Genomic DNA, 12,291 nt, shown 5'->3' with positions numbered 1-12,291 from the left:
ACAATATTATAGTTGCCGCACTATTGCTATTGGTTTATGGGCACATATGTTGGTGCTCTTTGGCTCAATGGGCACAAATAATTTATTGTGTGCAATGCCCATATTTTTTGTAGTGTTTGTTTTGTTGTGGTGGGTACATGGTATGTCTATTATGATTAAAACAAATAAAAGCAAGCACACGGGAAGGTTCGGTTTACATACCGAAAAAAAAAAAAAAAAAAAAACAAACTAAACCGTCGGTGCAGTTTGGTCGGTTTAGTAGGTTTTTTTTAATTGCCCACCCCTACTACAAACTAGGGATGGGTTCAAAAAACCGAAAACCTAAAAAAACCAAACTGAACACCGAATCAAAGCCGAAAAAAATGAACTAAAAAAAAATCGAACCGAACCAAAATTGGTTGATTCGGTTTCGATTTTGGTGATTTCAAAACCAAACCAAACCGATATATATATATATATATATATATATATATATTATGTATTTAATATATATTAATTATGAAAATGAATGAACATGCCAAACGAAGCCGTCAACCTGGGAAATTAACTTGACACATATTCTTCTTTGGCCATTTTCTTTTGGTGTAGCCACTTTCAATTGATGATGAATATTTACGTTCATTGAGGAACCTCGTAATTTTATTCTTCTTTGTTAGTTATTCCCCTTAACCAAAGCGAATTTTATCACCAGAACACAGTTAGAAATCTTCAAAAATTTGTTTGAGTCTAAAACATTTAAGCTCTAGCATGATTTTTCATTTCAAATTAAAACCTCTACACAATGGGTTGATTTTCAGTTGTTTACGACCCAAAAAAAAGAAGAACCGAACCGAAACCAGACAGAAAAAAACCGAATCGAATAAAAATCGAAAAAATTTGAACCGACTGGAACCGAATCAAAAATTCGGTTTGATTTTGATTTTAGCAAAATACCGAACCGATTGGAACCATACCCACCCCTAGTACAAACCGAGTGACATGACACATAAAGGAAGAGGTGAGTGAGGACGGGTGAGAGGAGACGGGATAGAGAGAGTGGTTAGGGGTGAGAGTAGAGAGAAAGGAGGAAAATAAAAAAAGAACAAAAAATTACGAAATAGATGGAGAGAAAGAGAAGGGAATTGAGCATGTTATGAGTGAAAGCTTGTGCATGTGACGATGTGGCAGTACATTGCGTGTTGGTTTTAATTTTATTTTTATTTTTGCTTAGAAAATAACTTCATTAAAGGGGTCAAAAGAATAACACCAGAGCAGTCCACTACTTTCAACAATTAACTATATTAATTTTCAATTTGTTTGAATGTCATAATTTTTTTATTAACGAGAGACATTTTATTCATGAAAGGAGATGATTTAAGATTTAAAACAAAGTGAAGAACATGACTCCCGGTAAGAGGGTCCTTACACAAAAACAAAAAACAAAAATGAAAGTTGTTTGTACCATATTTAGGGCCTCCGTATTTAGACCTCGTATAAATACTCGGGGGACTCAAATGTAATTATGTAATAAATGAAGGGGCAAATATGTAATAAGTGAAGAGCCCTTATTCTATAAAAGAACTCCTCACTCTCCTCATTAGGAGAGGTCAAGGTTTAGGCCATGGGAAGATAGAAAACATCTCAGATAGGGCAAACACAGAAAATAGGCCAGAGAGCACACTGCCTCTAGCCTTCTTGTATATTCACCATTCAGAGTGAAACAATATCAACATCAGTGTGGACGTAGCCCAAACATTGGGGTGAACCACGATACATCTTGTGTTCTTTACTTTCTAGCAGATTCACGGTCGGATTTACGTTGTTTCAAGACCTCCGGTTTTGTGCATCAACACCCTACTACAAAATTAACTATAACTGGCGGTTCAAAAACCGACAAAAAATTTATATTACTGTTGGATTTTAAGCAAAATCCGACAGAAAATGGATGCAGTGACGGATATAATAAGCGACAGAATTGCCTGCGTCAGAAAATGAATTTTCCGACAAAAAATACTCTAAAACCGACAGGATATATATTTATTTATTATAATATCTGTCGGATAAAACCGACAGAAAATACTAAAACCGACAGAAATATTATATCTGACAGATAATTTATTATAAAAATGAATAAAATCACCGACAGAAAATATATTAATAATAAAAAAATATTTCTGCATTGATCATCCAAAACCTCGCCGGAGCTCGATCTCGAAAACTTCAGGGCCCTTAAAGTTCTAGGCAAGAAGTATGACGGGCGATAGCTTGTGCAATGCACAGAAGTAAGCTGCAGATGATGCAAATGAATTAAACGAACGCAATTCACACGCAATGTGGTTGGAGAACACCATCTGAGTCCATATTAAGTTTTGATTCTGCCATATATTTGATGAAAACAAAATATACAAAACTCAAACGTTGATTAGTTTATGCTCAAGCAGAATTACCAACGTATCAAGAGAAACAAACATCCTACAAATATATCTATTTCTAGTTTGTGAATATCATAAAAGTTCATCCAACTTACCCAACGGGTTTCTTCAGGCTTATAAGTTGCCCTCCACTTCAGTGTCTTTTCAACCATTTTCTTCGCCTTCTCAAGATTCCAGCTCTGAGCTTCCAAATATCTCCGAAGGCATCCATCGGTGCAGTACTTCAAATTGCGTCCAAACAGAGGGCCAAGTGCTGCCCTGAGTTACATGATCTTCAAGTTCAATCTAAATTCACCAAATATTTAACCACAGCAGCTAGTTTCACATTTGGTCAACTCCCTCAAGGTAAAAATGATCACACTAATTTCCAACACAATCTTTCACCAAAAAACTAATGATTTCTAACACAATCAGGTGAAATCATACAAGATCCATTTGGAGAAATGGACAAAATGGGTGTAGCTACAATCATTGGATAATCATTTGGGAGTGACAGATCCACAAAAAAATCACAAAAACATGATAAAATACAAAAATAGCAAACCGGGCAAGTCTTGGGTAGCTGTGTAATTTACAAAAGCAGCTGAAAAATCTCATCTTTATTGTTGGGAACAGAAGGAAACGAATAGCTTTGCAACCCACTGAAACAAACGACACAAAATTATTCGCCATATGAGAGACACAGAGAGAGAGAGAGACAGATAGAGAGAAAGAGAAAGAGCGAGAGTGAGAGTGTTACCTTCTTCTTCGCCATATTCGAGATAGCTAATGAACTTTGGTTGCAAGTGTTTGAACTGGAAGTAAATGAGGAGAGGAGAGAAGGAGAAGGAGAAGGAAATGAGAAGAAGAGAAAATGGGGAAGGGAGAAGCACAGGTGCAAGGAAGAGATGGAGGGGTTATAATGTGGAAATGTTCATTACTGTCGGTTAAAACCGACAGAAATGTTTTTTAAAAATAAAAACCCAACAGAAAATTCTCATTAATGTCGGTTTTAACCAACAGCAAAAAAATGGCGTCAACATTCCCCCCAAAATTCCCCCCCCCAAAATTTTTGTTACGATTTAAAAAAATAAAATAATAGTTGACACACCCCGATCCTAAAATCAAGGCATGCTGGCCGTCACGTGAGCATGACGTAGCCAACATGCCTTGATTCTAGGATCGGGGTGTGTCAGTTTGGTATCAGAGCTTCCAAAAAAGCGACCCAAAATTTAGAACACGCCTTGATTATAGGATCGGGGTGTGTCAATAGTTGTTTGGTTTAATAAATAAATAAATAATATGTATTTAAATATAATATGTTTTTAAAATTTAAATAAATAATTGTTTGGTTTAATAGATAATTTTTACATTTTTGGTTTAATAGATAATAATCTATGTAAAATATGCGATAAAAAAACAAAAAGAGAATTGTACAATGAAAATGTCTTCACACAAACTAAATATTGTCTAATCAATACTTGAAAAACATAAATAAAAATTTAGCACAAATTACTTTTCCCACTTCAAAATTTTGGCAAACTTATGCATTTTACGAAACTAGTTTTCATGATCTAACCGTCAAACTTGTTTGTAGATACTACAAGATAGCATATGTAAAAAATCATAAAAAACAAACATCTAGAGATTTCGAAACGGAACAAAAGTTTTCGACGGTTATAAACGAAAAATCACAATTTAACGGTTATTTTAGCTCTGATTTTGATGATTTTTTACAGCTACACTCCGCGACCCTATAAGAATGTAATGAATAAATTCAATCTTTAATTTAAAATATTTGCACTAGTGGATACCACAAAATCTTATTTTATACTTAATAATAGTATAATATTAACTTTAAGTGTTTGTTTAATTTACCGTTTTGACGCAATATGCATTCTACGAAACTTTTTTCAACGATCCAACCGTCAAACTTATTTGTACACAGTCCGAGATTGCATACGTAAAAAATCGTAAAAAACAAAGATTCAGAGATTACGTAACGAAGCAAAAGTTTTCGACAGTTATAAACAAAAAATCACAATTTAACGGTTATTTTAGCTTCGATTTTGATGATTTTTTACAGATACACTCCTCGACCCTAAAAGAATGTAATGAATAAATTTGATCTTTAATTTAAACTATTTGCACTAGTGGATACCACAAAATCTTGTTTTATACTTAATAATAGTAAAATATTAATTCTAAGTGTTTGTTTAATCTATCGTTTGACGCAATATGCATTCTACGAAACTTTTTTCAACGATCCAACCGTCAAACTTATTTGTACACAGCTCGAGATTGCATACGTAAAAAATTGTAAAAAACAAAGATTCAAAGATTATGTAACGAAGCAAATATTTTCGACAGTTATAAATGAAAAATCACAATTTAACGGTTATTTTAGCTCCGATTTTGATGATTTTTTACAGATACACTCCTCGAGCCTATAAGAATGTAATGAATAAATTCGATCTTTAATTTAAAATATTTGCATTAGTGGATACCACAAAATCTTATTTTATACTTAATAATAGTATAATATTAACTCTAAGTGTTTGTTTAATCTACCGTTTTGACGCAATATGCATTCTACAAAATGTTTTTCAACGATCCAACCGTCAAACTTATTTGTACACAGTCCAAGATTGCATACGTAAAAAATTGTAAAAACAAAGATTCATAAATTACGTAATGGAGCAAAAGTTTTCGACGGTTATAAACGAAAAATCACAATTTAACGGTTATTTTAGCTCCGATTTTCATGATTTTTTACAGATACACTCCTCGACCCTATACGAATTAATGAATAAATTCGATCTTTAATTTAAAATATTTACACTAGTGGATACCACAAAATTTTATTTTATACTTAATAGAAGTATAATATTAAGTCTAAGTGTTTGTTTAATCTACAGTTTTGATGCAATATGCATTCTACGAAACTTTTTTCAACGATCCAACCGTCAAACTTATTTGTACACACTCCGAGATTGCATACGTAAAAAATCGTAAAAAACAAACATTCGGAGATTAGGTAACGGAACAAAAGTTTTCGACGGTTATAAAAGAAAATTCACAATTTAACTATTGTTTTAACTCCGATTTTGATGATTTTTTACAGTTACACTCCTGAACCCTATAAGAATGCAATGAATAAATTTGATCTTCAATTTAAAATATTTACATTAGTGGATACCACAAAATCTTATTTTATACTTAATAGAAGTATAATATTAACTCTAAGTGTTTGTTTAATCTACAGTTTTGATGCAATATGCATTCTACGAAACTTTTTTCAACGATCCAACCATCAAACTTATTTGTACACACTCTGAGATTGCATACGTAAAAAATCGTAAAAAACAAACATTCAGAGATTAGGTAACGAAACAAAAATGTTCGATGGTTATAAACAAAAAATCATAATTTAACAGTTATTTTAGCTCCGATTTTGATGATTTTTTATAGCTACACTCCTCGACCCTATAAGAATGCATTGAACGAATTTGATCTTCAATTTAAAATATTTACACCAATGGATAATTTTTTATACTTAATGGAAGTATAACATTAACTCTTAAGTGTTTGTTAAATCTATCAATTTGATAGGATATGCATTCTACGAAACTAGTTTCAACGATCCAACAGTCAAATATGTTTGTATATACTCCGAGATAGCATGTGTAAAAAATCGCAAAAAAAAAAAAAAAAACATTCAGAGATTAGGTAACGGGACTGTGAGTGAAAAAAAAAAATTAAACCATTTGTTTATTTATTTTAATCAATGTAACATTTTAAAATAATAAAATAGTCAATTTATGTCGGTTATAACCGCCAGAATATGTTAAAAATATTTAAAAAAAAAGAATTCAAAAATACTGAGAGTTATAATAATTTTATGGCGGTTAAATCCGCCAGTAATTTATGTCGGATATATCCGACATAAATTAACTTTAATCCGACAGTAAATAAATTATGTGTCGGATATCTTTTATCCGTCAGAATAACTTATTAACCGCCAGAATCGTCCGACACCTAAAGCTAATATTGTAGTAGTGACATTTGGTGCCGTCTGTGGGAAACGACATGAAAAGCTATGTCGGTTCTTTTTCATTTTTTCATCTCACCACCGTGAAACCTCACCACAATATCCACCGTGAATCTGTAGAAACCCAAGAACCAAACACGTGCACAGTCACTGCAAAACCCAAAACCTCACCACCTCTATCTCTCTCCCCTCTAGTTTTCTGTGTTATCTCTAGTTTCTTGTACACACACAGAAGCGAAAGTGCACCAAAAAAAAAAAGAAAATTTTGTCACCAAAAAGCACTCAGCTTTCTCGGCCAAGTTCTCTCGAGTATTCGGCTCCGGCGTAGGTACCTCTGTCGAGTATACTGTCCCCTACCCGGACCAAGTCCTCGAGAACGTTCTGCAAAACGTCCTCTGCTTCCTCACCTCCCGCCGCGACCGCAGTAGCGCCTTATTGGTCTGCAAGTTCTGGTACCGCGCAGAGGCCCTCACCCGATCCAATTTCTTTTAACTTCCCATCCATCAGAAGATTGAAATCCATGGCCATAGAACTTGTGGGCGGTGCCCTTCTCTCTTCCTTTTTCTCTGTCTTGTTTGATAGGTTGGCCTCCCGTCCCATCGTCGACTTCATCCGCGGACAAAAGATCACCAGCGGACTGCTCAAGAAGTTGAAGATTAAGCTGCTTAGTTAATTCGGTTCTCGATGATGCAGATGAAAAGCAGTTCAAAAACCTAGCTATGAGGGAGTGGCTCGACGAACTCAAAGATGCTCTGTATGCTGCAGACGACCTTCTGGATGAGATCAAGACTGAAGCTCTACGGCGAAAGCTCGAAGACGATGAATTTGAAAGCAGCAGCAATAGCAAAAGTTAGGATCTGATGAAGGATTATATGCTTGTTTTGTTACAAACCACGCTCTTAGTACTCTTGGTGGTGATCCAACGCAAACAACTGGGATTATTGAACTAAGTGGAGGCATTTATACCAAGTTACTGGTGTCAATGCAAATCTTATCGGCCAAGGTGGGAAGGACTGGCATTGATGATCTGTTGTCATCTACAGATGGCGGAGGGCATGATTACGGCTGGTCACATGCTGCCATCTTCACTGTCTGGGGGAAAATAGAGATAAGAACTTTATTATGCAAAATGGCTTTTGTCGACAGCCTGGAAAAGCTATGGATGTGTTTGCTGTAAAGCAAGCATGCAAATTTGCAAAGGAGCATGCTCTGAATATTCTGAACAGCTACAAGAAAATGAGCAAGTGGGTGTATTTAAAGAGACTAATTTGCTGCATAATTTGAAGGTGGACGGTATGGAAAAGCTATGGATGTGTTTGTTGTAAGGCAGGCCTGCAAATCTTCAAAGATAAGACATTGAGCATCATTCCCACCATGCCCATGTCTCTCCTTTGCCACACTCAATCATCCATTCGCACTCAGAGAAAACAACCACAAAGATAAAACTCTTATCTTTACAGCCCATACCCACTGTCATTGATGAATATTTTATTAAGTTGTCTTCTGCAAACTGGAGCAATTATTGAATAGTTATACTGATGTGTAAAGAAGGCAGCATGCCAAAAATAAAAATAAAGGCAAAATGTCGGCAAGCCCAAACTAGTGGGCTGAAATGTTATGTGGAGGGCGAATGCCCATATGCCCAAAAAAGCCAGGCCCTATGGCTTCAAATTCCAACCTCCATCCCTCCACTTAAGGTTCACCCTCTATTATCACCAACTAGGTGATCAAAAGTACGTCCAGTACTCTAAAAAAATCATACATGAGCATCACTCATGACAATCACCATCATACATGAGCATCACTCATGTCAATCATACATAAACATTCATGAGCATCACTCATGTCAACATTCATGAGCATCACTCATGTCAACATCCATGAGCATCACTCATGTCAAGCAACATAAACATTCATAAGCATCACTCATGTCAATCAGCTTTGAAAGCTTCATTTATAGAGCTCTAGCTTCGAAAGCTTCATTTATAGAGCTCCAGCTTCGAAAGTTTCATTTACAGAGCTCCAGCTTCGAAAGCTTCATTTACAAAAGCTTTAGTTTCGAAAGCTTCATTTACAAAGCTCTAGCTTCAAAGCTTCACTTTCAAAGCCTCACCTACAAAGCTTCAGTGCATAGTATACAAAGACCGCCTCTGAACAACCGCCACTTCAGCCCATACATAGATTGAATTTGAAGTCTCCAGCCAACATACTATATTGACTGAAGACTTGGGGGACTACACTATGTACCATATATTGGGCTTCCGCAACTGGGCCTCATGAAAAATACTTGGGGGACTTAGCCCATTATTTATGTACTGAGGAGTGAACCTTTATTCTATAAAAGGAACTCCCTCACTTTCATTAGAGAGGACCCATTATTCATGTATTGAGGAGCGAACCCTTATTTTATAAAAGGGACTCTCTCACCTTCATTAAAGAGAGACTCTTAGCCCATCACTTATGTATTGAGGAGCGAACCCTTATTTTATAAAAATGACTCCCTCACCTTCATTAGAGAGCATCGCCGCCAGCTAAGCAACAGCCTCGCCACTAGCTGAGCAACAGCATCGCCGCCTGTATCACTCATAACCCACCACTTATGTATTGAGGAGCGAACCTTTATTCTATAAAAGGGACTTCCTCACCTTCATTAGAGAGCATCGCCGCCAGCTGAACAACCGCATCGCCGCGAGCATCACTCCTAACCCATCATTTATGTATTGAAGAGCGAGCCCTTATTCTATAAAAGGGACTCCCTCACCATCATTGGAGAGCATCGTCGCCTGCTGAGCAACCGTCTCGCCGCGAGCATCAACTCTAGCCCATCATTTATGTATTGAGGAGCGATGCCTTATTCTATAAAATGGACTCTCTCACCTTCAACGCCACAAGCAGAGCCAACCAAGGCAACATAAGCCACAAGCCGAGCAGCCTCGTAACATGTGCTACTTCTAGTTGAGCATCATTTCACATTGAGCACTACCTCATATCGAGTATCAGTTCTAGACGACATCTAGTTACTTCGGCCCACACATGGACTGAATTTCAAGTCTTAAGCCAAAAGACTCTCTTGACTGAAGACTTAGGGGACTATTGTTTGTACCATATTTAGGGCCTCCGTATTTAGACCTCGTATAAATACTCGAGGGACTCAAATGTAATTATGTAATAAATGAAGGGGCAAATATATAATAAGTGAGGAGCCCTTATTCTATAAAAGGACTCCTCACTCTCCTCATTAGGAGATGTCAAGGTTTAGGCCATGGGAAGAGAGAAAACATCTTAGAGAGGGAAAACACAGAAAATAGGCTAAAGAGCACACTGCCTCTAGCCTTCTTGTATATTCACCATTCAGAGTGAAACAATATCAACATCAGTGTGGACGTAGCCCAAACATTGGGGTGAACCACGATACATCTTGTGTTCTTTACTTTCTAGCAGATTCACGGTCGGATTTACGTTGTTCCAAGACCTCCAGTTTTGTGCATCAACAAAAGTTAATTAACAACTAATCCTAAATATTGCAAGAAACTGAAATTGATGAAGGATCCATTGAAGCCAATGAATCTAGTACTATCAAGATCATGTCAGAGATCAAAACTCTCAGAACTAATCAATTGTGTCATAGGAAACGCCATACTAATAAGAATTTTTAATTTCATAACTCCAATTGCTTGTATGTTTTTGCCCACTTTACCCTGTTGTATCCTTACCTACAAGTTTGTTGGTACATTACCAATGCAATTGACTTTATGATTCTCTGTAATTCTTAAAGGGGAGGAATACTTTGTTCATGGTGGAAAAAATTATGGGGATCTACCATAGTTTTCACACGTACCAATCTATCAAAGTTACCCTTGAAATATTTGCTACCATAACGTCTGGCTGTTCGAAAGTTAGTCCGGTTGTGCAGATTGGCACCTATGTCAAGATCCCTATAGTTTTGCAAAGCCTCTCTTGGGTTCTGGGAGACATATGGAGCCATACTTTTGTACAACTTTCTTGACATATGAATATTCCGCTTGATGGTCTCAATCTCTTCTTCCTTCCAAGAAATAAAGTACTGAACTGAAAACAGATTTCCAGCTCTGTGAGGGAATGGAGTTCCTGATTCAGAAATCTCACTCATTCTTCCGCCGTAAGGGTTCAATTGCACTAACAAGTGATCTATCGTAATCAGATTTTTCCATAAAGATTTCCAACCATGTTTTGGAATTGGTTTTTTCACGTAGTCGGACTTACTTTTGAAGAAAATTACTGGCAATTTTGGCCTAGAAAGTAGAACTTCTAGGGGAGTTCCAACTGGGCAACCAGCCAAGAATATCATGGATTCTTCCCAACTCATTTCAAAGCAGTCTTTTTGCTGTAAACCCAACTCAGGGAAACTTTCATTCATCAATTGAAGAAGCTTGTCTGCTCGTCCCAGAAATTGACAAGAGAATATTGCTACCGCAGCCTTCGTGCCCTCTTGGGAGCCATTCTTGGTTTTTATTGCTGTTCTAATGAAGAGGTCTTCAGGGAGCTTAGGTGCAACGTATTGCCATCGATGAACCACATCCTTAGCGCCTTGTTCCAGCGTCCTTTCTACCTGAAACACAGTCACTTGGGCTGGAACTGGAAGCAATTTGATCTTCCACGAAAGAATGACTCCAAAGCTTGCTCCACCACCTCCTCTAATGGCCCAAAATAGATCTTCTCCCATTGACATTCGATCAAGGATTTCACCATTCACATTAACTAGTCTAGCATCTTCAATATTATCCACTGTAAGCCCATATTTTCTCAACAAAGGACCATACCCACCACCACTAAAGTGACCACCAATACCGACACTTGGACAAGATCCAGCTGCAAACCCATGAACCCTACTTTTCTTTCCAACTTCATAATAAAGTTCACCAATTGTAGCCCCTGACTGAACCCAAACCCTCCCTTCCGTCACATTAACATCAATGGATCGAAGATTGAACATGTCAAGAATGACAAAGGGTACATCCGATACGTATGATAGACCTTCATAATCATGGCCACCACTTCGGATTCTAATCTGCAACCCATGTTGTTTTGCGCAAATTACGGTTGCTTGCACATGGCGTTCGTGCTTGGCTGCTACAATAGCCAAAGGTTTTGGAGTATCAAGCGTTGTGTATCTGCGGTTTTTAGTGTGTGCCAGCAAAACTTGGTGAAATGAGGTATTTTGTGGGGTGTAAATGGCTTCCATGATAGGGTGGTTGGTGGACTGAAATTTTACAGCAAGGCATTCGAGGAAGTCATTGAGAATTTGTTGAGAATGTTTCGGAAGCGGTATGGGGGTGTATTTGAGATCAGGGATATCCTTTATTGGTGGATCAATAGATGCACAGAAAGGAGTGAGACAATAAACAGTGCTACTAAAGAGCAAAAGGAATGGGAAAATGAAGGGTATTGTTGCAGAGCTTTGTCCCTTCATTGTCTTGCAATTTTTTCTACTGCGGTATTTTCTTCTTGAGTTCTTGAAAGCATAATGTTTTTTTTTCCTTTTGATGAGAAAACGTAATGTTTATGACCAATTAATTACAGAGTATGTTGCAAAGAAGTAATAATAACAAATAATATTCCTGCCTAAAAACTGTTTCTTTTTCTCAAAACAATTAATTTAGAACGTTGCAAGTTCTTAAATAGACACTAGTTGTTGCTCTAGAAGAAAAAAAAATACATGTTGTTACTCTGTTTAAATTAATTTGTAAATTGAAATGTTGCAAGTCGATATGGTATCGGTAATTATATTTAGGCACACTAAATTGATATTATTGTTGACACACTTTTTAATACAAGTGAGTCGTGGAAATATACGTTGGACTCATTTGTAAT

At 36.7% G+C, this 12,291-nt stretch overlaps 1 protein-coding gene and 1 long non-coding RNA gene across 2 annotated transcripts; both read right to left on the bottom strand.

Annotated features, from left to right (window-relative positions):
* Positions 1 to 1,990: 1,990 nt before the first annotated feature.
* LOC126623481 (uncharacterized) lies at positions 1,991 to 3,299 on the bottom strand. The gene is made up of 2 exons (XR_007623774.1): positions 3,151 to 3,299; positions 1,991 to 3,052 (listed from the first exon to the last, which is right to left on the bottom strand). It is a non-coding gene; the product is annotated as an uncharacterized LOC126623481 (long non-coding RNA).
* A 6,911-nt stretch (positions 3,300 to 10,210) lies between these two features.
* Positions 10,211 to 11,890, bottom strand: LOC126622891 (berberine bridge enzyme-like 7). Its single transcript, XM_050291578.1, has one exon. The coding sequence runs from the start codon at positions 11,888 to 11,890 to the stop codon at positions 10,211 to 10,213; it is 1,680 nt and encodes a 559-aa protein (XP_050147535.1).
* Positions 11,891 to 12,291: the final 401 nt, after the last annotated feature.

Source organism: Malus sylvestris, chromosome 5 (assembly GCF_916048215.2).
Source record: "Malus sylvestris chromosome 5, drMalSylv7.2, whole genome shotgun sequence".
Lineage (NCBI taxonomy): Eukaryota > Viridiplantae > Streptophyta > Magnoliopsida > Rosales > Rosaceae > Malus > Malus sylvestris.
This window is presented reverse-complemented; position numbering and strand designations above follow the sequence as displayed.